General features: G+C 43.1%; 2 protein-coding genes across 3 annotated transcripts in view; one reads left to right on the top strand and one right to left on the bottom strand.

Moving 5' to 3' along the window:
- Positions 1 to 3779, bottom strand: part of mdn1 (midasin AAA ATPase 1) — a 127696-nt gene extending 123917 nt beyond the window's left edge. The window contains exons 1-3 of the mRNA XM_037750648.1: positions 3684 to 3779; positions 3187 to 3413; positions 1997 to 2221 (exon numbers count right to left, since the gene is read on the bottom strand). Coding sequence (XP_037606576.1) covers positions 1997 to 2221; positions 3187 to 3413; positions 3684 to 3779 — 548 coding nt within the window. The remainder of the gene's footprint in view (positions 1 to 1996; positions 2222 to 3186; positions 3414 to 3683) is intronic.
- Positions 3780 to 4151: 372 nt separating this feature from the next.
- Positions 4152 to 23757, top strand: casp8ap2 (caspase 8 associated protein 2). 2 transcript variants are annotated; one of them, XM_037750650.1, is made up of 11 exons: positions 4152 to 4437; positions 4513 to 4660; positions 6854 to 6927; positions 8104 to 8178; positions 8338 to 8438; positions 9429 to 9503; positions 11400 to 11515; positions 12861 to 15472; positions 18198 to 20856; positions 22491 to 22590; positions 22675 to 23757. In XM_037750650.1, exons 3-11 carry the CDS (start codon positions 6894 to 6896, stop codon positions 22735 to 22737), a joined length of 5835 nt encoding a protein of 1944 aa, XP_037606578.1. In that variant the 5' UTR covers positions 4152 to 4437; positions 4513 to 4660; positions 6854 to 6893; the 3' UTR covers positions 22738 to 23757. The 2 variants fall into 2 exon arrangements, with proteins under 2 accessions (XP_037606578.1, XP_037606577.1); XM_037750649.1 differs by having other exon boundaries at positions 4152 to 4660.
- The last annotated feature ends 385 nt before the right edge of the window (positions 23758 to 24142 follow it).

The raw sequence follows: 24142 nt of genomic DNA, 5'->3' as shown, positions 1-24142 counted from the left end.
ATTTAGTAGAGACAGAAAATCAGAAAACAAGTCTGCATGTCAGTGAAGCAAACATCTAAAATATTCCACATCATCCATGTGAGCTTCAGCATCGAGCCATGGTTGGACTGAACACACTCTGGATACCAGAACTGTTGTTAGAAACAGCTGGTTGGATTTCTAAACGTACCACTTGGCTGTCAGATTGTTTTTAATGAATACTTTCAGCTTGTCAGCTAGCTATACTACTACAGCAACGCATTGTGCTTCAAACACCGAACACGTACACCGGCACACCAAGCAAGTCAAAAGTAGCATTACTAGTGGCTCGTAGACGCTCTTTAACATCCTTTACTTTGTTCAATTATTACCCTAGGCACTCTTCAAGTTAGCTTAACTCTTCTTTTGCTGCATTCACACAGTCGGCAACATGGGAACAATGAGAAACCCTCCAATCAACCTGGCTGTGTCGTGTTCACGCATTATTAGGACTTAATAACACCACAGAATAGTCTAAATCAACTCTTTTTATTGTCTCACATATACAGTATATAGCTGCTATTAAAAAGGGAAAGCAGGTACAAATACAGTGCACAACTTAAAGCTTCAGTAGGCAGTATATTTTTGGCATCATTGGGCAAAAATCCCATAATAACCTTTCAGCATATTGTAATTCAAGTGTTCTGAGAGAAAACTAGACTTCTAGTCCTCCTCATGGCTCTGTTTTCAGGCTTTAGAACATCTAGCCCGTGACGGGAGACTTTGACCAATCACAGGTCATTTCATTGAGATCACGTTCCTATTGGCTGTGCTCCGGTCATGTGACCAGAACTTGGCATTTCTTCAAGCCATCTCTACCTGATCTCAACATGGCTGCTGCGTCACAAACTTTCTCATTTTACAGCTAAACAGTACACTACAAGATGATTCTGAGAACATCTGAGGAGAGAAATAGGCATTAACGTAACAGAATATTGATTCATATTTCATCAGCGCTGCCTAGTTTGACCGTTTGGTTGGAGTTGGTGAGTGATTGACAGCCGGCTCTCATAGGCAAAACCTGGACAGCAGACCTCAGATCAGCTCTGACTGCTTGTTTTCCTCTGTCTGTGAAATCTTGCAGATGCCGTTAGGAGCACCGGAGGACACACAGGGACGTGATTTCTTTTCGGGTTACCTGTTTCATGTTCTACTGTCAAAGTATAGCGACCGTTTTATAAAAATATAACTTTTTTTTAAATCATATTTGCTCCAATCTCGCCTACTTCAGCTTTAAGATAGAAAGTCTATAGCTCTGTTTTAGTTAGCTGAATTGACTAAATTAAAGTTAAGGTTAATTCATTTGATTTAGATGTGAAGTGGAATAAATCGTAGCAGTCAGATATTCCTGGTCTCTCCAGCTGTGAGCTACAGCAAGGAGGCTGATGTGAACTGTGTTTTCTACTCGGCTGTTTGTATTTACAGTTAGAGACTTCTTCAGTCCCAACAGTGATACCTGGGCTTTGGGTATCGGCAGAGTACTACTGAGTACTGATGTTGTTGTCTGCTCTGTTGACCTGTTTTTATTCTGCCTATGTCTGTAAAGCACTTTGGTCAACTCATGTTGTTTTAAATGTGCTACAGAAATAAATTTGACTTGACTACCAAAAAATGAGAACATTATTTTGACATTAATAAAAGTACACATAATGTTCTGGAAGGCCTTTTTTCAAGCAAGTTTCTGCAAGCTGACTTTCAAAACTTAATGAAATGAAGAAATAAATGGAAGACAAACAATCCAAACAAGGATAGCATGATTATGGAAGGTGGTCAGCAGTAATGTTACGGTTGTGAATGGTCTTATTAGAAATAAACCCAGCTGCTTTGCTTTAAACATTACTGAACTGACCTATAACCACAAAGACATCAAGAATACTCTTTCTGGATTTCCACCAATGAAAGCAGCCGTGATTAGGGATTTGTTCCCCCACATGGCCCATGAAGCCTCTACAGGTGTACAGAGGAAGCAGGTACGTACCCTCGAACCATGACATCGCTGGTAAGCAGCTGGGACACACAGGGACTCCAGTCCCAGAGCATTCGAAACTTTGCACAATCACTCTGGAGGAACCGTAGGGTGGCACCCATGAGGTCACGCAGCTTCATCCTTCTGGGGCCATACTGGACAGCTGATGACTCTTCACTGGTGAAGAAGAGTCTCTGAAACACTGGGGGGGCATCGTTGAAGTACCTCGCAGCAAACCTTATGGAGAGAAGGACAGAGTTAGTCAGGGTGGATGCAGCCGGTAGACATGCTAGCTGCCTATAGGTTCTACATCAGTGTGTGTGTTTGAGTGCCTGAGGATACTAGGACCCATACTAGGAACTCAAATTCAGGATATTTCAGCCTCTTCAACAACTTACACCATTCTTTTTTCTACAAAGTCCTGAAAGATTTGCTGCATTTTTTGTTCATTCATACCCCACGCTCCATGTTGTAGGGTGCTTGGAAGACTCATGGAGTACAATAGTAACTACCCTACTGGAGCTTTGTATACATGAGGTGACTATATGGCTCAGATTACTACTGGGAAAGGGAGCCCAGACCCTCAGGGCCCCGAGAGCCACAGTTTCACTGGGTTTGGTTTGTACCACAAAATAATGATATCAACTGAACAGACAAGAAGCCGTGGATCATCAGCTAGAGGAGTAGTTCAACATTTCTAGAAATACAATTGTTTTCTTTCTGAGAGTTAGATGAGGAGACGGATATCAAGCTCATGTCCGTGTGTCCAGTACAGAGCTGGAGTCAGAGGATGGTTAGCCTAGCTTAGCATAAAGACTGGAAGCAGGGGGAAACAGCTAGCCTGGCTCTGCTCATGAACATGTGCTATCTCATTGGTTTAGTTCACACATACACAAACAGAAATGTAAAAACAACATGTTGTAGTTATAGGAGGAGTTACATGCTGGCCAGGGGAGCACAGCTTTTGATTTTGTTCTGATTTTATTTCCCAAATGTTGAACTATACCTTTAAACTTGACGCTCTGTGCTGAAAACTAGTTGTAATACCTTCCTGGTTTCAAAATATATTGTGCTAATGAATCAGTTTACTTGAAAGCAATAAGATACATGGTGGTGGAAGGTGTCAACGGGGGCCCTTTTTTGCCCAAGGGCCCCCCAACTGAGTAAATCCAGCCATGTGTCCTGTGTCCAAGTCCACTTACGCCTGTGCATCAGGACTGATGCCGAGGAGTTTGCTGAGGGCCACACACAGGCGCTCGTGGAGGTCATGGTTGATCCTGCCACCAGCTTTGACCCTCTCTGCGTTGCGCTCCAACAGGTCTAGAATCAGCGGTCGAAGGTGTCGAGCGATCAGCAAAGTAGAATCCTTCTCCAGCAGCAGCTGAGCCACACACTCCAGGATACACTGCCTGTCCTGCTGGCTCCAGATCTGAGGAGACATCAAATGGAAATATGGACTGGTTGACGTAAAAGCCAAACATTAAACAATATTTCTTCAAAATATTGACATCCTAGTGATTAACAAGGCAGCAGAATATTGGTAACACTCAAATGCTGTCCTTTTTAAAGTGAGTAGTGCCATGTGAAGGGAAGGTTACTTCATGCTGCACAGAGGAGACGTTTAGAGTCACAGTGTGAAGATCAGACACTCTAAACACACTATTTGAGTCCATACAAGCCAGGAATGAACGGGTCTTACCTGTTTGGACAGATATTGGCTCAGTTCGTTGTGACTTTTGTCAACATGTCTGCATATGGTGCCCAGTGATGATAGGCTCAATTCTAAATTTTCCATCGTAACATGTGTCGCCTCTGGAGGGTCGATCTAGGGAGAAAACGAGCCTAACCTGAGGTCTACGAACACGTCTCCTGATTCACTGATATTAAAGCAAACTAAGAGGTTCATCACGCGCTCTTCTGTATCACAACACACATGTACGCTCCCGTCACTAGTGCTACAGTCCTGTCCACATGTGAGTGAAGCGCAAGTTCTTCCGGGTCGAGATGGATTGGCCCCTGTCGTGTCTAGAAGGTAGCCCCCAAATTGCGAAAACTTGCAATGCCTTACCAAAAACTGTCGCTGCCCGATGACCTGTCCTAACCTTAACCATCCGAGGTCAACGCCTAACCTTAACCGTTCGGGATTAATGCCTAACCTTTACTATTCGAGTTTAACGCAAATGCCTAAACCTACCTATCTCGCGAGAGTTTCGCAATTTGTGCCCTACCTTTTGCTCTAGACACGACCGGATTCGCTCCATGGCGTCGCGCTGTGATGACGCGCAGGGCAGCGACGCGAGCACAGTGCAACCGCAACTCCTCTCTCCGCGGGTGGAACAAGTTTCGCTCGAGCGACCCGCCGTACCTGCTGCTAGCTAATGCGAGCTAATGCTATCTAATGCTTCCCGGTATGTCGGTCGGCTGTGGGAGGATGTGAGGACCGGGAGAGGACCGTGAGTCTCCGTGTTATCGCTCTCCTTCAGGGGTTCACTCCTGTTTTAAGAATTGTTCTGTTTTTTTAAACCGAGGAGCTGCGAGAGAATACCAACACCCCCACAGACCCACAGACCGCTGACAGACCGACCGCGGGAAATGTCGTTACTTCCTGTTCAATGAAGTGTTGGCGCGACATTCCAGTTGTAAACAACAGGAGAACACACAACAACACGCAAACAAGTAAGTGAACCAATGCACAGTTAGCTTACTGTAATCTATGACATGTATTCATGTCTGGCCGGTACATAGGATTCATATGAGCATCTGTGAGCACTTTGTCCGGAATTCCCTCCAGTCCTCCAGTCCTGGTTCCTAGTCGAGATCATACACAGGTAGCGTTAGCAGTGAAGTTGAACATGCAGCCAGCGTAGCTTTACCTGACCCCAGCTCTTTATTAACAACAACCACATCTACAGTAATGTAATCAAATACCCTTCATTCTGTCCTTTGCGTTTCCTGATTCAAGTTTACATTTCAGGAGAGCTCTCAGGACGACAGTCGCCATAGTCTGAGCTCCGAGGGTCAAAGATCAGATCAAGGCCAGGGGAAGAAAGTTCAGCATAAAGTCATATTCAGCTAGAAGGTTAACATCCAGATGAAAGTCCACATACTAGCTCTTACTTTCTCTCTGCCCGGCTCTGTTTGCTCTTTGCTGTCGTCTTTGTTTTGGACAGTAGTGAACAAAAGAGGTGCAGCTAGACCACAGCTAACAGCACACTGACTATCCTCCTAATAGTAGCACCTAAAGTATGTTAACCTCATACTTTTACTACACTGATAATTGTATATTATCTGTAGTGGGCAATATGGAGAAGTCCTCAATCACTGTATACATACTTTTATATTGCATTATAAATCTAAATTGTGATATCATAGTTGGAAAATCAATTGAGAAAATGATTAGTGATAGAACCACAAAACAGAAATGTATATTTTTGACAAATTCATCAACTTAAATACCATCTCACGGTTGTAATTTATGTGAAATTCATATAAAAATTGCCATAAAGCAGTCATTGATTTGCAATACTGCCTACAGTTACCTAATACAACCAAAGATAATAAACAGATGGCTGGAAAAATCTCTGACAATTGACACATTTCTATCCCATCAAAGTATACTTTGTGTCTGTAATAAGGTAAAATATCTTGTATATTTTATTACTGAAGACATGACAGATGATGATGATATTTATAGGCAATGCCACCAGATGTATGCAGAAGCAAACATTCTCTCACGGAAGTTTAGTATGTGTTGGGATAGAGTGAAGAAGTCTCTGTTCAGAGCACCACTGTCTACAGCCCATTTGTGGTTAAACTATAAAAAAGTGAGCTTACAGACTTCAAGTCAAGTATCAAGCATCAAGTATAATGATGCAATGAGAATATTACTAAAAAGACCGAGATGTTGCAGTGCAGGTGAAATGTTAGTGTCTGCAGGCATAAATACTTTTCAAACTGTCTTAAGAAATCTCATGTACAAATTTATATGCCGACTTAATGACTCTGAGAATGACATAATCTTGCGGTTCTCTAACATAAGATTTATCACTACATGGTACCAATCACAGCTGTGGAGGCATTGGTACAATTCTTTATATGTAAGGCATTAATATATGTATATACATATATATATATATTTGTAATCTCTTTTAATCATGAATTTTTATTGTTCTTCTTGTATTTTAATGTATTATTTGCAATGTCTGTTTTTTTATCTGGACCTTGAGTCTGCAATAAAGTTTGAATTGAAATATATATTGTCATATTGATGCCCAACCCTTATTATCTATGATGTGGACTGTAATAGGGAAGTTTAACTAGTCTGTTTTCCAGTGATTTAGTATTGCACTTCTATTAAAGCTAGGGTTGGTAATGCTGAGAAATTGCAAGAGTACGCTAGATTTTAAAAATGATCCAACCTATAAACCAGCCCAGTGGTGCCAACTCTTCTCCAATGAAAGCAGCTAGCAGCACTAGCTCCAAAAGTCCCTAAATCTAGAGAGAAAGACACCAAGTCTGCAAAACTGACAGCCCGTCCCTTCACAGCTGTCAAGCTAGAAGCTTGTGGAAGACCCCAGTAACGTGCAATGAGTGCACGGTCAGAGTGCACGCAGGCAGGCCGAATGAAATGATTGGACAAGCTTATTACAGTCCTGTGACAGCCACAGATACCTGATTCTTTTCTTTTTCGTTAGAGCATTTTATTCATTGAATATAAGTGGAGTGCCCCTTTATTATTTGTATATTAATATGAATTAATGAAATGTGTTCCTGTTTAATTGTGGTCTCGCCTCTGCTTTCAATGTCTGTGTTATGTGTGTTCTGGCTGATATTGGTAATAAGTGGTAATAACTATTGATTTTCCTTCAGGAACCCTTTAAGGAACTGAGCCGCAGATATATTTGGAAGAATGGAGAACATTGACACCAATGATGCTTCTGGTCGTAAGTTTAGCAAATTACATTTACACATGCACAGTTACATTTAGATTTATTTAGTGGTATTTGTGTATCATGAGAAATTGTGGTTTGTAATAGGCTTTCCGCGGTAGTCGTGTTACTGGTGTTACACGTTGTCCGGCCATACAACGATTAGGCTACATTAGTCTATTTGCCCACCGCCCCCCAACGTTGTTTTTTTTTTTTTTTAGAGAAATAAAGCCCATTTAGTTTATTATCGCATATCAGTGCCGTGTTATCAATACATAGCTGGACGACAGACGCTACAAACTGAAAGTGAGAGTCTCAGAACAGAGTAGCATTAGTCAGATTTCACATACTTATCACTGGACGAGAGAGACGGTGACAGACAAGACGTTGGCGGAGGATTTGGTGTCAAAGCGAAGAGCAAAAGCGCCTATTCATTTCGCCTATTTCGGATTTAAAACCAATGCTATAAAGGAACCATAACGTTATTGAGACAATCGATGCGATCCTGCCGTGCGGCCCCGCAGCGAAAGCTCGACTGGTGAGGCCTGACAGCTGCCCAACGTTAAAGACCAAAGTAAGCGCTCTACAGATATTGAGCGTCATCTTTTCCTGTAAAATGTCCGGTGCAATCGGTAACACCGGTGTTGTAACAAGTTTATTAACCGATGGGAAAATGTCCTCACCGTGGCATCCCTTGTTTGTAATAAGGCTATTTTAGTATAGAATATATAGGCTAGTGTAGACGTCTCCACCGATGGCCCCAGAAGGGATTTCACTCCAATTCTCAGTCACAAAATGATTGCATATATGAAACTAAAATTCAGCTTAAAAACAATCAAATTGTGAAATATGTGAAGATGCTTGCCAAAAATATACTTCATTTCTACAGATGAAATCGTTCAATGTTTTTAATATATTGAGTGGAGAATTTTTGTTTCCCAGTAAATATAGACACATGTTTTGTACCCAAAATAACATAATTCCTGCAATTTTATTTTAGTGTCTTAATTCTAAGGGTGAAATTAATGCACCAGATAGTAACTTAAAAAATGTAGCATTGGGGAATTAATGTGGGAGTGATTTTGGACACAGCCTAATTTTGTGTTAAGACTTGTGTTTAAAAAAGGGTTGATTATAGCTGTACATCACTGATGACATACATCTATAATACATGTATAATACATTCTACAGTCCTCTTACCTGATGTCAATGATGATTCTGTGGATATCTATGATGGCCTGGATATCAGCTTTAGCAGCAATGCAGGTAAAAGTCCTTTTTTAAAGTTTCACTTCAGTCTGCTATGGCACAATGTTATTACTACAAATAATATTATTGTATTCTAATGATGGGAAAACCGATTCCTTTGTCCAACATTGAGGCTTTATATCTTTATGTCTCTACGTCTTATTTTGTTTATTACAGAGAAGTCATCCCCGAAGGCTTCTCGGCTGAAAGAATCAATGGATCTTTATGAAGAAATTGTGGCAGAGGAACAGCAGAGCAGAGAGTCGTCATACTCTGAGGTGATTTGCCGTGTGCACCATGCCGCACTTTCTCTCTGTTGATGTGTTATAACAGGCCTTTCATACTGAAGGGGAGGCTTGAGATACACCTGTTTTTTGCCTGGCTCTGCAGCTTTGTTCCCAACTTGGATTTTTGCCATGGTCTAAATAGGCGAAAATAAGTTAATAATTTCAAAACTATTTTTTATGTACGTCGCTCCCCTCCCCCCCGGATTGCCACCAAAATCTAATGGATTGTTCATTGTGCCACCCCTCACCCCTCCAAAAAATGTCATTCAAATCCATCGTGGACTTTTGGAGTAATCCTCCAAACAGACAAACCAACAAACCAACGCCAGTGAAAACATAACCTCCTTCCTAGGCCTTCGGCCTTGGTGGAGGTAAATATATGGTATATCCTGTGTGAAATGAAGATTAAAGCTAGGGGTCAGTAGTGTTCTTCAAAAACATTTTTTGTCATATTTGTTGACGTTCTCATTACAACCCGACAGCAATCAATCAATCAATCAATCAAATGCTCTGACAATAAAACAGAAAGAAATGTGGTGTCTGTGGCTGTTGCAGGACTGTTATCTACCTACCTGCCACACTCTGCCCGTGCACTCATCGTGCGTCACCGGAGTTTTCCACAAGCTGCTAGCTTGACAGCTGTGAATACTAACAATGGCCATGTTCGCTGTTTACGTTCATTATGATATGTTTAGGTTTCTAATGATAATTTGATCATGATCATTAGGGTTGGTGGGGGCATGTTGTTCCAGGTACCGCTAAGATCCAGGATGTCCAGACTGAGTAATAGATCCATCAGTTTGAAGGCTCATTAGAGCCCAAACAGCTGCACAGTGGTTTATAATGCTATCTGGAGGGATTTTACTACTCTGGAATGTTCTGAATCGTTTTATCTTTAATGCTCTGATGGAGGCTTTGCAGAAATCACCATTCTCTGAGAGGCAGAGATCTCACAATCCTTTTCCTTTTGTTTGTTTGCAGTTGAAGTCCAGATTCCAAGCAGCGCAAAACCAAATTAAAGAGTTGCGCAGGAGAGTAGAGCAGATGGAGACGCAGGTTTGTTGTATTTTCCTCATTGTTCAGCTGTTTGACAATGTTGTGCAGTATTGCTTTAAGAGTAACTAAACCTGGACCCCTGGAAATTTAAAAAACGCCTCTAAAAATATCAACATTGGCAGTGGGTGTTTAAGGGCGTTTTCATATTAGGTACGCTTGATCCGTACAGTGCCCGAGTACGATTGCCCCCCTCTGCTCAGCTTTCACATTATTAGAGTTGTTCCATACTAGAGTACACAGGAACCGTGCCCGAGTACGGAACGGAGCGTTCACACTAATCAAACGAGCTGGACTTTGGGGACAAGTGTACTCGGATCTGGGCCCGGGTCCCTGATGTTAAAGCACCCTAAGACAGGCCCAGTCGGGTCTATAGAGTGTTCCAGGGATGATGTATCTTTGTAGCCCAATCCGGAAGTTAGAAACGCACGAGTTCTCTCAACAAAAAGCCAATGGGATTGTTCCATTGGGTTTTGGATTATTACAGAAAATCAGCTCTGTGGCGAACACACGTTTATGATTGCAAGATTATCTTCTCTAATGAACACCACTTTATGATTTTTGAATTTTGAATGCAATCGCCAGGACCAAAAAGCTAACGTGAAAAATATTAAAAGCCAAAGATTCTCTTTATTTTGGACTGATATTCCATCTCAGTAGTTGTTTACAAACTTTCATATCCCATGATGGTTTTAAATGTATTTTGTGGAGAATCATTGTCCTCTGCTGTAGAGAGATTTGTGCTTGGTTGGCAGACATGTTGACCAGCCACAAGCCTCCAAAACAGCCCCTCCCCATCTTCCCACCTAAACAGTACAGTACTAAACTGTTCATACGGGCTATTTTAATGTAGATAAGTTTGAATATGTTGTTTATGAGTCAAAATGGGTTTTCAAATGCATCCATTCAGGTTGGTGTTAGGGATGTTCATAATTAACCGTTTAACCGTTAACCGACATTAAGCATTTTAACCGATTAACGCCATCAGTTAAAGCGGTTAAAAGAAATGTTAATAATTCATTAAAAAGCTGAGCGTCTCAGAGGAGCGGCTCATCTCTTTAAGGAGAAAAGCTGGTCCACCTTAACAGCCCACTTTAAGAGGCGGAGCCGGAGTTGCAGGATACAGGAAGTCGGCTCCGGTCTCTGGCTCTCTTGAGCGGAGCGGAGGAGTTGTAGTTTCATAGCATTTATTCACCGACAAATAAACTGTACACACACTGCTACACCTACGATCACAGCTAAAACGCCACCAACAACCTCACACTCACCACCAACACACACACACGGTCTGTTGGAAACTCGCTAAAGTCACGCAGACTACATGTGGCGGTGGCAAGCACGAAGCCTCCGGCAATGTTAGAGCTGCTAACGTAGCACAAATACACACACTGTTTGTTGAACGTTAGCTAAAGTTATGCCGGGCAGACACACAGCTGACAACCTGCTAACCTAAACTAAATGTGCGGTGGAGACTTTTACTGGGAAAGTGGCTGCATGTGCGCGACACTACACGCAGCATCGTAGCTGCTAAGTTAACGCTCCCGGACGGTGAACTGGAGACTCCCGTCAACCAATATCTGTTGTGCTTCTGCAGCTGGTACGAGGCACTAATCTTGTCGGTTAACGGTTAATAATCAGTTAACGAGGGCCGGTTATCGGTTAAGAAAATGTTTCAAAATGAGCATCTCTAGTTGGTGTTTTTTCCTTTGTGTTCGTGGAAGGCCAAAACTGAATCTAAAAGTTCTGTTTGAGATAATGGTATGATGTACCTACTTGAACTGATCCTGGAATAGGCTGATGAGGACAGCTGGGTAACGGTTGTCAGGATCCACCCCCACTAAAGATTCAACAGCACTGACATGTTTGGTTGTCTCTGTCTCTCTCTCTTTTTTAAAACAGAATACAGGGTTGAACACGGAGAACTGCCGTCTCAAAAAGAACATCTGTGCACTTTTACAAACGGCTAGACAGGAGGTGACACGAAAAGATGCTGAGATTCAGAGGTTGAACCAACAGTAAGTGTTTTTTTAAATGAACTGGTAGACTCACAAGTAGGTCTGGGTACTCGATACCTTTTTAAGGCATCAACCCAAGTAACCCAGCACCAAGTAGTATCTAAACTTCCCCAGTCAAACGATACCTGCAATCGATCCTTTTTGTGCCCAGATTTAGAACAAAAGACTATTTGTATGGTTTTGCTCGCAACCAATGAAAGCGCTTTTCGATTTAATGCAATGTGTGATTAGCCCACTTCTGCAGCAGCTACAACCCATGCATCCGGGATTGCCTGCCTCATACGGTTCTGAACACTGAGATGTCTGAGCTGGCGGCTAGCAGCTAACGGCGCTAACAGCGTGAACAGCGCTAACAACTGCAACGGTGCTGGAAGGGCTAACAGTTTTAACCTGGGGGGTAACCGGAGGGTGGGTGTTACACTTCAGGACATCTCTGACTACATACAGACACAAAGTCAAACAGTTAACTCTGTCAATTTAGAGATTTAGAGAAGTAAACGACGAGGAGTAAGTAAGTAAATAAGTGGTTAACATCAGTAACAGGATTTGAGCTGTTGCAGAGTTTTGAGTCCTCGTTAACGTAACATTATCGTCAGCTCACGACTGGTTAGCGAGAGGTAACTGTAACGTTAGCGTTAACATTAATTCTAGCAAGCTTACCTCGTTGACTTGGGAATAATTCACCATTGCCGCTGCGGCTGTCGTGAGGTCAGAGGCTGGCGGTCCGCTATGCGCTGTGTGTGTGTGTGTGTGTGTGTGTGTGTGTGTGTGTGTGTGTCAGTGTGGGACGGATCAGACATTGACAGTGTGTGTGCTTCTGTTGTCACGGAGGTTTAATAATAACGCTGCGCTACACAAAACGTGCAGTCATTTTCATCGCTGTCAATCTAATGTAACGGGTATTTTTCTTTTAACTCACGTCACAAATTCGTCACAAAATTCATTTTAATCCTCCCCGATCATATTTTTTTCGGCCCTGGGATGACGGGACGTCCTTAAACTCGAGCCCTGAGTGTATGATTACATTTTTCCCATGGTGTAGTGTTAAAAAAGTTTTTAAAAATTGCAATAAATCTTAATATCGAATCGCAACACTTGTAGAATCGTAATACTTAAAAATCACAATATATATTGAATCCGCAGCCAAGTATCAGGATAGTATCGAATCAGGACATAAGCATATCGTCCCAGCCCTACTAATCAGATAATCTAACAATTCACAAAGAAAAGTAGGAATTGTTAGATTATGTAGGCAGGTAAATTAGGATAAGTAGCTTGTTATTTTGTATGCTATCTGCACTGATTGTATTTGTGATGATCAATGGTAAACCTTTGTTTTCCCCAGGTCAGACAAAGGTCACCATCATCACCAGTCTCACATTAATAACCTGCGGGATCAAAAATCCTCCAGTTGGCGCTCCGTGACTAGGCCGCCTCCTCCACCACCCTCCAGTCTTCTGCCACCTCCTCCACCACCCTCCAGTCTTCTTCTGCCTCCTCCTCCACCGTTCAATCTTCTGCCGCCTCCTCCTCCACCCTCCAGTCTTCTGCCACCTCCTCCACCACCATCCAGTCTTCTGCCGCCTCCTCCTCCACCCTCCAGTCTTCTGCCGCCTCCTCCACCACCCTTCAGTCGTCTGCCACCGCCTCCTCCACCCTCCAGTCTTCTGCCGCCTCCTCCACCACCCTCCAGTCTTCTGCCGCCTCCTCCTCCACCCTCAAGTCCTCTGCCGCCTCCTCCATCATCCAGTCCTCCTCCCCCTCTTCCACCTGCACCAGCTTGTCCTCCCAGGGAGGATCATCTTCCAAGCAATCCTCCTCAACCCTCCAGGAAAGAAAGTAATCAGCCCAGTGGATCCAGCAGAAAATTCAGCAGCAGTTCATCAACCCAACATAGTGAGTCAGGCAAACACAAGTCCAAGCACAGAGAGGAAAAATGTCCAGGTCAAAAACAACAACAACTATCTGAATCAACAGATAGGAGACATAGAAGTGGTTCAGATCCCAATAAGGACTGTCCTGCCACTGACAAAAACAGGTCTCACAAAGCAGACAAAGACACAGGACGAAGACATGACTCCAGATCATGTAAAAGCAGGAACAGATCAGACAGGTCTAAAAGCCCTCCACCAGAGAGTGCAGTTTCCTCTGATGACAAGAAAGGGAGAAGTCGAGAACGGAGACAAGATGCAGCCAAAATGTGCACATCAGACACCGAACACAGTGCAGCTCACAGCTCTAAAGAGGGCTACAATCGAGATCATAGAAAAATCAAGACTAGTGACGGACATGTCAGAAGTTCAGACTCAAAGGACCAGAAAAAGTCCTCTTCAAATCAACGCGCTGAGCGCTGCAGCAGTGAGTTCTCCAAAGAGAGGGGAGGGGATAGACTGTCAAAGGATTGTCAAAGGAAGGAGGATAGACGACGTGAAGATAAAATCAGCAGAAAGCATAAGAGGAGCACTCTATCAGAGACGAGCAGAGAACGTGAGAAACAGAGATCAAAAGAAGAAGATAAAGTGGATGTCAGGAGTAAGGAAAGACAAGAAAAGACAAATGAGGCCTTAAAAACATCATCCCAAGAACCAAATATCACTGAGAAAAGCTCTATGGAAGAAAATAGTCCCAACAGGAAACTTTGTTTTATGGAAACATTGAATCTAACCCTTTCACCAATTAAGAAGCCAGTGTTAGCCGTCAGTGTCAGCCAGGGTGACCTCTCACCGGTGGACAACGTCGTTGAAGACGGATCAGATGATGAAAGTTCACAGCCTAACATTGAGGACATGTGTGTGATTGATGAAGTAGACAGCAGTGAATTAGAAGATGTTGCTGTACAATCTTCAGATACCCCCAAAACTCCAAGTTCAGAAAAGACACATAAGAGGTGTGATGATGCGAAACAGGTCAATGAAAAGGACAAAAACCGGAGTGATACTCCTGCAGCTGACAAGCAACTTGAAGACAATTCAGTCCAAACTACCTCATCTTATAGCCAGCACCCAGATACTACAGAGAATCAGATGACTGTGCATCTGACACCAACATCACCACAGATCAGTTCTCTAGGAGCAACAGATATTTCAAGAAATCATGAGGAGAAGCTGGCCTCAGACAGCCAGCTAGATGATTGTGTACCTCTGGAGGCGACAGATGGTGACACTGACACGTCTGGAAGCATTTATAACCAACACACAGGCAATTCTTCTCAAAAAGTAAATCCTGGAAACAGTACTGATCAATCTGTTGCTGTTACAGACCCTGCTGTGCTTTATCCGAGTGTAGAACTGAAGTGTACAACTGCAGTACAGAAAAGCCCCCCTGTTGACGCAGTCAAAGAAGATGCAGCTGTTTCACTCTCAAGGAAAAATCCTGTAGCTGAAGATGTTCCTGACAAGGCCGACTGCCAAAGGAAGCAAATTTCCCCCACTGTTCTACCTCAGGAATGTCCGCAAGGACCACGTCCTTCTGCTTCCATTTCCATTCACAAGAAGCAAGATGGTCCAAAAGATGCAGATACTGTATCCAGTACAATAAGCCTCGAATCACTTCCACAAGAAGGGCTAAGTCTACCTGAGGCTATTTATGTTTTAACACAGCCAAATGAAGACAGCAATGACAGCAGTAGCATCGCAACTGAGCCAAGCTCTTCCACCGGCTGTATCGCCGTGTCCAAAGTCAGCAGTACGACAGAAGAGACGGCACTGCCTGAGAAGTACAGCGACCTCACTTTCACCCCAAAGAAGAGCTTCACTCCTGGAAAGAGCCATGTAAATAACATTGAGCCTTCCAGTTCTGTTCCATTACTCCATGATGAGGACTCCATGATGCACACACTGAACAATCTGAGGAGAATCCCCGATGCCATAAGCCCTCTGAGGAGCCCGATACGGATAACCAAGAGAAGTCACCTCCATGTTCACGGCAAGCCAGGTCATGTCAAGAGCCTTCAAAAAGGTAAAGAAAATAACACACATACATCCAGTAGATTAGTCATGTTTTAGGCCTGTCATCTTGTGGTCACAACTTAATAGTTATTTCTTCGGCAAACAAATTGTGTTTTTATTGTGTTCTTATTTCTTTTTAAGATGGTCATCCTTCGATAATGGATGAATTCAATCATTATCTTGACAGATCCAACCTCAGAACTAAATGATCTTATTTACTCAAGATAGCAAATGGAGGTCTTATATTAAAGGGGAACTCCACCGATTCTACACATCAGAAGAACTACTGTATTAAGCCTTTTGTATCTCCAGAGGGAGCCTGATAAATGTCGACAAGTGATGTCACTTGAGTCAGCGTGGGTCGGGTCTGAAGACTACAAGCTTGAAAAGTAAAAAATGTGGAGTAAAAGAGGTGATCTTACCAGACCTATGTAGGTCCCTGAGGCTACAGGCTACATTAGCTGCTACTAGCAGAACACAACTAAGACTCCAACCAAACTGTCAGCCGTTGAGTAGTTGCATTGTGGTTAATGTAGGTATCAGGTTTTGACATGTCATGTGTCATGTCATGACATTGACATGTTTTCACAGGATGCTCCTTTCTCTAAAGGCTGAGAACAACTGATGTCAGATGAAACTGACTTCGATAGACCAGGACTGGTTCCAAGATAATGGCATATTTAAGTTCTGATCACATGAAAACAATTTGACATAATGGCCTAATAAATGTAGGGGACCACAGCCATGATGGTTTATAACAATGTCTTCATCAGAACTACAAGTATGCCGCCAAACTATCAAAGCCCATAGACCAGACCGTCAACACGTCATCACCAAGGCCACGCCTCCTTTTGGGGGATAGAAAACAGAAGATCCCATAGATGTCAAAGCAATTTGACATGTGTTTGGCTTGTAATTTTCACAAGTTCATATGCATTTATCCGTTGTTGAACAAACATTTGTTCTATGATAATGATTGATTTATGACCTGATATTCATTATCTGGACATCTACAACGCTAGATTTAATTGAATCACCAGGTATCGTTAGGCTTAGTGTAGGGCTGCAGTTATCAATTATATTAGTAATCAAGTATTCTACCAAGCATGTTTCATTCTCCCAAATGAGGACCTTAGCGATGACATGATGCTGGTCTGGTGTATTGCATTCATCAGAGAAAATATAATATTGAGATGTTTTCTGGTAATTATGAAGTTCGTATCCCAACCTGATAATAACATGATCTATATCTACGATGAGCAGTTCCAAACACAAATATCTCCCCTAAAGTGACCCGACACTAGTGGTGTAACGCAGTGTGTCCCAATATTTTTTCTGGGGACCCATTTTTAAAAAATGACAAACCATCATGACCCAATTCACAATAGGCATACCTGACCATTTTTACTGCCATTTCCACATCACCTTATATTATCTTGAATATATAAACCAGCCATTTCAAAGAGATATATAGGTTTGATAAGTCATAACTTCATTTTATACACATTATTGAATACGTGCAATTTAGGCGGAAACTAACAGAACGTATGCTAGCCTTTCATACTAGATTCAATGTTCTAAGAAGGCTAAAATGATCAGAACAATGCGAACATTCGGGCTCCCTTGTGTGGCTCAAAGCTGTACTGCAGATATAAATGTGGAATAAAAGACTGGAAAATAATCTGCAAAATTATTTGGTGACCCAAATAAAATCTCAGACCCACCAATAAAGTTTAACTGCCTATATATAATAGTTATCAGCTGATATTCGGTAAAAATATGTGATCAGGAAATTGGTATTAAAGATGACCTATTATGCTTTTGTGCTTTTTCCTTTTCCTTTAGTGTATTATATAGTTTTTGTGCATGTAAAAGGTCTGCAAAGTTACAAGGCCCAAACAGGAGCTCAAACAAAGTAAAGAGTTTCTGGAACATTAATGCATGTGAACATGTTCGAGTAGAAACCCCAAATACAAATATGAACCTGAAAATAAGCATAATGGGTCCTCTTTAATGCTTTCTAGTCGCTGACCCCTGATAATGCCACATTGTGAAGGATAACACTTAGAACCTTTGACGGTTTACACTGATTTCGGGGCGGTTGAAATTATTTTTCAGGACAACTGTGAAGCTTTGCTTAACCAGCTGCTGTAACAAAACAACAAAACCAATCTGCATTAGCCGCCTGTTGATGTGCAGAAGAAACTGTGTAGAATAATAATGAATAAAAACAAGACGGTTAATGTACACATTAGCACGAGGGGTTCTGTGGATATTTTACAACCTGTCTGATGCTGGCTGCATAAAATGTAAGCAGCAGATGTGCCGTGCGTCATTGTGGCTTGGCAGCATGCAACATCTCTCCAGTTAGAGACTGCAGCGGGGTGTGCTGCGCTGGCTTATCATCATGTGCACAAATTCATCAAAACATGGGAAAAATTTTATTAAATTGAGGGAACAATTTTGATCTTATGCGCACAAATTAGTAAATTGTGGCCTCAATATATATATTTTTCCTCTCTATGGCCAACCCCGGGCTCCGCAGACCAAGGAGATAATAAATGCAAATAACATGAGGTACTGCCGTCAAAGCTGTGTCTTCTCAAATGGCAGTAACACTTTAATCATGATAACTAACAAGATACTTTACAAGATAGGGACATTGTACTAATGAGGTATTTCAATCCTAATTATGAGATGCTAAATGTCTACATAACCTTTTCTCTCCGGTGCAGATTTCTCCAGCACAGCTGTTGATGTCAACACAAAGATGTTGGATGTAAACAAGGAAAACAAATATCCGGGTTCTCCTGCAAACCATGACACACTAAACGTGGTGGATAAAGTGTCGGACCTGCCTTCAAGTCTCTCTGACACTGAACTGGAGGATGGGGAAATTATAAGTGAAAGTGATGAAATGGCTGCAGGTTCTCCTGCTCCTGCTACCAAGAGGGCGAAGTTAGCACAACCGGTCAAACACAAACCAAGTCCTAAGTCTTTGTTAAAGAAGCAATCTGAAGGAAGGTGTGTTGCATCAAAAGAAACAGCAGGTGTATCAACACGAAGTCCAAAGAGTCGTTTTAAAACGGTTTGTCCTGCAGCAACCAAAGCTTCTTTTTCCACCATAGAGGAAGTGATGGAGACATTCAAGATGGTTCGCGCTGAGATCCGAAAAAAGTACATGAAGCTTCATAAAACTTTTCCCAAGAAAAGCTTCTATGGTGTGATGGACAATTTCCAGGAGTCTTTCTTAGAATTTGTGGATGGTGCTCATTTTGGTCAAATATGCAGTCAGGCAGGGGAGCTGAAATCCAAGCTGAAGAAACTGATTGCATCGGTGTTTAGCAAAGTATCAAATAATGGTATTGTGAAACGCATCTTTGAACAGCAAGCAGTCGACCTGAAGCAAAGGTTGTGGGACTTTGTAGATGTCCAAGTTGACTACTTGTTCAAGGACATTTACACAACACTGAATAGCCTTTGCAAACCAGCAAGAAGTCAGGCTGAAAACAAAAGGCCCAGTGGAAATGAGAAAGTATCTAGACAGCCTCCTGCAAAGAAGCCACCGTGTCAACAAATGGAAGCACAGTCGGCTCCGACCAGCATGAATCGAATCAGGCCTTGTGCTGTGGCGCCTTACAAAACGGGCCTGGGAAGCAGAGGCAAAGATATCCGAATCACACATGCGGAAAAAGACAGGAATGTTGACCCGCATCCACAAACTGTAGCCGTCTTCCTTCCTCCAAAAAATGTTCCTTCAACTCCAGAGAAAAGTAACATGTCCTCTTTGGTTGTCTCTCAAAATGTCTCTTTGCTTGACAAAACTGACTTTGAGCTTCTCACGGAACAGCAAGCCTCCAGTTTAACGTTCAATCTGGTGAGAGACACTCAAATGGGAGAAATCTTCAAGTGTCTCCTGCAAGGATCCGACTTGCTAGAAAGCAGTGGCATCACTGGAGACAGCACAGCGTGGTCCCTCGGTACACCGAGGAAGGATGGAGAGAGACTTATCAGCATCACCACTCCAACTAAATTTGACTCTCCGTCTAAGCTGCTGTCCCCGACCAAATTTGATACTCCCTCAAAACTTATTGCGACGTGGTCTAGCATTTCGCCTCGCAAGATGACTTCTCAGCAGTCCAAACATCAGATCCACTTAAATCCGGCTTTATTTGATGAAAGTTGCTTGTTAGAAGTGCCATCAGAGAATAGAGCAGTGCTGCAGTCTACACAGAGGTCGTACTCCATTCTAGCTGAAGACCTAGCGGTCTCCCTCACCATTCCATCACCTCTCAAGTCCGACAGCCACCTCAGCTTCCTACAGCCATCGAGCATGCACCTCATGTCCACTCCAGACAGCGTCATCAGCGCTCACATAAGTGAGGACGCTCTGCTGGAAGAGGAAGACGCATCGGAGCAGGACATTCACCTGGCCCTCGACACCGACAACTCCAGCTGTGGCTCCAGCAGCAGCAGCGAAGTACTCGCCACACCTTTCGTGTTCAAGCCTGACCTGCCCATGCAGGCACTAGTGATGGAAAGGTCCAACGATCATTTCATCGTGAAGATTCGTAAGGCGGCCACATGCGCAGATATCACGCTCACTGATGATGACAGCTTTAGTCGCACACTAACGGAAGAAGACCAGCAACATAGAGAAGATGACTTGGAAACTAAAGACGGTCAAGCGTGGGACAAATCGCAGAATTCAAATGCTGCTGGGATCTGTCAGGCTGCCACCGATGCAGATATCCATCTCTCTCAACATGAGAACGTAACACTAACAAAAGATTCATTCCACAAAAAAGGTTGTTTTTCTGAGGATTCACAGAAACTGTCAGACTCTGTGAAAAATCAGCCTAAAACTTCTCCAAACAACAATCTGCACAACGGTGCTCAAAGCTCTGATCCTACCTTTGGACAGATCAATCACGAGATCACAGTCACTGCTGATGAGAACGCAAGTCAAACATGCCACGGAGGAGAAGACGTGACGGCTCAACAGGAAAGGATCGGTTGCTCTGTGTCACATAACAGTCCACTTCACCCCGCTGAAACCTCTGAAACGGATCAAAGGAGCCAAGTGTTGTTCTCACATGTTTCAGACTCTGAGAGAGATGAAGTGGTGCTGTCAGAGACAAGTGTCCCCATTGCAGAGGACATAAGCAACACATCAGAGAAAGGCCAAAAGGGTTGTGACAAAGGTAGAAAACGGAGGAAGCACCAAGAGAAATCAAAAGCCAAGCGGTTCAGAGAGGAGGAAGAGGAGAGCACAGAAGAGATGAAGAAAGACGATAGTGAATCCAGATCCTCCCCAACATCTCTGTCCCCCAACAGCCTCCATGCCAAGAATGTCATCAGGAAGAAGGGCGAGGTGGTGATGGCATGGACCAGGTCAGTACTTGGTTCTGTACTGTATTGATTCTCTTCCCCCCCCCTCCAGGAATGTGTGAATAACAGATTCAATATATGTTCAGCATCCACATTCTGACCAATCCTCAAAATACTTCAGAAAAAATGCATGCATTCTGAGGTACTTAATGTGAGTATTTCCATTTTACTTTTTACTTTCAGAGGGAAATATTGTACTTTTATATTTGAGTGCTATAGACTATAATACTACTACTAAGATACTAAGATGGAAACTCTGAAAGGGGACATTTTGCATATTTACTGTTGATGCTCAGGTCAGATAAGATTAGACCTTGTGAATCTTTGGTGCCTGAGGAAACGGCTAGCCTGGTTCTGTCTACCAGTGCCTCTAAAGCTCACTGATTAACATGTTGTATCTTAGGGATGCAAAGATACCACTTTTTTCAGACCGAGTACGAGTACAAGTACTTACATTTGGGTACTCTCCGATACCGAGTACCAATACGAGTACTTCTCTATGCCAAAAGACCCTCGTTAACAGCCAGCTGGAGGGTGTGAGCGACACACGGCAGGCTGGGGAGTCCCGCATACGAGGCGGTGCGCCACGACCGGCTCTAGGTCGGCTTGGAAAGACTCAGGGCAAAGATGGCTCGCGGACGCAGCTTTACAGCGCCCCCTGCCCAGACCTCGCCGCACCGTGGACAAAGGGCTCGCTGCACCCTCTCTCCCCACCGGGGATGGCCCCTTGCTCCCAGTGCGACTGTCAACCGCGTCGTGCCGCCAGATCGGGGCTCAGCCCACGTAAAAGGCACCAGGGGTCTGCGGTGATGTCGGCAACCCACCCGACCCGTCTTGAAACACGGACCAAGGAGTCTAACGCATGCGCGAGTCAGAAGGTGCAAGCAAAACCCTGTGGCGCAATGAAAGTGAGGGCCGTTGCGCGCCGGCTGAGGTGGGATCCCGGCCCAACGCGGTCGGGCGAACCACTGTAAAGTAGTATCTGTGCTGTTGTATCGTAGCCGTTTTGAGAGTATGAATACGAGTACATGAGTACGAGTACATGAGCACAGTATCGGACCTGATACTTGTATCGGTGCATCCCTATTGTGTCTAATTAGTTTAATCTGTACACAAACAGAAATGTAAACATGACAATGTGTGGCACAAGCACAATGGTCCCAACTGTCTCTGTGATGAGACCTGAAGAAGCTGCACACAGTCACTGCACCCAGCTGAAAATTCACAAATGATCATTTTACCATTGTGTTTGTGTACGGATTAAACAAAGTACATCCAACGTGTTAATTAGTGTAGTGTATTTCTAAACTTTGGACAGGACCAGGCTAGCTGTTTCCCCCTGCCTCCAGTCTTTGTGCTAAGCTAGGCTAATGCCCCCTTGGTTCCCAACCTCCCAGCTTCCTGTAAACTCAGACTAGTCGTAAAATCTTTTTAAGTTTCACTGTGACCTCCTATAGTTTATTCCAAAATGACCCTGATGTGGTCGCACATTACACGTTTATTATAAATCTTTTAGAACCGTCTTTGATTATCTTTCACATTTCACCGTAACAAGTGTGGGCGGTTACATGCAAAGACATGATTGTCACGTGAAAAACAAGGATTAGTGCTCATCACCTGTGTTCTGCTTCTCCCAGAGATGAAGATCGAGCTATTCTGATGGACCTGAAGACAAAAGGAGCTTCACGAGAGACTTTCTCTGCCTTGTCAGAGAAACTTAATAAGCCATCAGGACAGGTGAGTTCATCTCTTTTAGTTGTGTTGTAGTTCTGTGATATGACCGATGTGATGACTGTTAACTGTTTCTGTTTCTTCTATCAGATTGCTCACAGATTCTACCAGCTCATGAAGCTATTTAAGAAGCAGGAGAAGATGGACTCTTGATCCCTCTGACCGTGTTATTGCAGTGGTTCTTGTATTTCCACACCCACACACTGTGGCACCAACACAGGCGTGTTCATGTGACAAGCTGCTGGAAGAAGTCATCACAGGATGGATCCCCACATAGACTGGAACCCTGCATAGTCCCACCAATAAATATGTGAGCAGCCGTTTGTTTTTTAAAGGAGTCATGAATCCAGTCTCTGTCCGTGAAGGTATTCTGTTGGATATTGAACTGGACCCGTTCGTACTGTCCGAAAAGAATCCAAACAAGTGGGAAAAATAAGGACCTTTCCTCAGCACAACTGACGAGATGGATTGATGTGAACGGTTATCAGTGTTATTGTTTTTGATGCACTTTTTGGTGTGGATATGATGTCTGGTGCAGTCACTCCTTCAGTATCAGGTGTGGATGTGATGTCTGGTGCAGTCACTCCTTCAGTATCAGGTGTGGATGTGATGTCTGGTGCAGTCACTCCTTCAGTATCAGGTGTGGATGTGATGTCTGGTCCTCACAGTGCAGCATCTGGAGTATGCTTTCCTTTCTCTGCCTGTGCAGATAGAATAGTCTCCTCAAGCTCATCTTATGTCTAGTCCTAAACTTATGTTTGTCTCGATACAGTTGGGAAAACTGCCTTCGGACTATGATACTTTCATACTAGGTTCCAGAGCAAGTATGCTCAAAGGATCCGAAATCAAGTGACATTTTTAGTTCCTAAAAAGTAATGGTTGCCCTCGGAAACACCTTGAAGCATCAGCCATCAGTAGACCTGGATCTGTGGGAGTGATAGATAGAATGATTGATAGAATTCTGTATGTGATATCTAGCATCTTATTTTAATGGATGTACTTGTATGGGTGGGGGGGTGCTTGAAATATTTGAAGGTTGTTAAAATGTTTACATGTCCAATTCATGTACACCACAGTACATGTATCTCTGTTAATACAAATGATTCATCCATATCACAGAATGGAATGCAATACTGTGTAGTTCTTTACTGAAAATAAAGTTTTATTTATTTATGTTGGTGTCTGTTTCTATTCCTTGTTTTATAAGCATATTAAAGGAGGCATATCATGAAAAACTCACTCTGTCAGTGTACGTCCATCTGGGTATCTGGAGTGCCTATAAATACCACAAATATAATATAATGTAAAATATATAATACCACAAACTGAAATATGACAATGTTGTCAGTTTATTGTGTGCTGTCTAGATCAGAAAATGTGATTCAACCAGCCAATCAGATGTGGCTCCCCTTTCTATGTCACATGCAGGCTCATTAGAATATACCGCCCACAGCTTAAGATCTACCTCTACCTAAGGTGTACCATATTTTTCTCACAAGCCAATCAGAGCAGACTGGGCCTTTTTTTTTTTTTTTTTTAAAGAGACAGGCACTAAAAC

Source organism: Sebastes umbrosus, chromosome 18 (assembly GCF_015220745.1).
Source record: "Sebastes umbrosus isolate fSebUmb1 chromosome 18, fSebUmb1.pri, whole genome shotgun sequence".
In the NCBI taxonomy this organism is placed as follows: domain Eukaryota; kingdom Metazoa; phylum Chordata; class Actinopteri; order Perciformes; family Sebastidae; genus Sebastes; species Sebastes umbrosus.
The sequence above is the reverse complement of the archived record's forward strand: the minus strand, read 5'-3'. Positions and strand labels throughout refer to the sequence as shown.

Coding starts and splice junctions, on each gene's coding strand:
- casp8ap2 (XM_037750650.1), top strand. CDS start 6,894: ATGGAGAACATTGACACCAATGATGCTTCTGGTC. Junction 15,473..18,197: donor TGTCAAGAGCCTTCAAAAAG/GTAAAGAAAATA, acceptor TCTCCGGTGCAG/ATTTCTCCAGCACAGCTGTT. Junction 20,857..22,490: donor GTGGTGATGGCATGGACCAG/GTCAGTACTTGG, acceptor TGCTTCTCCCAG/AGATGAAGATCGAGCTATTC.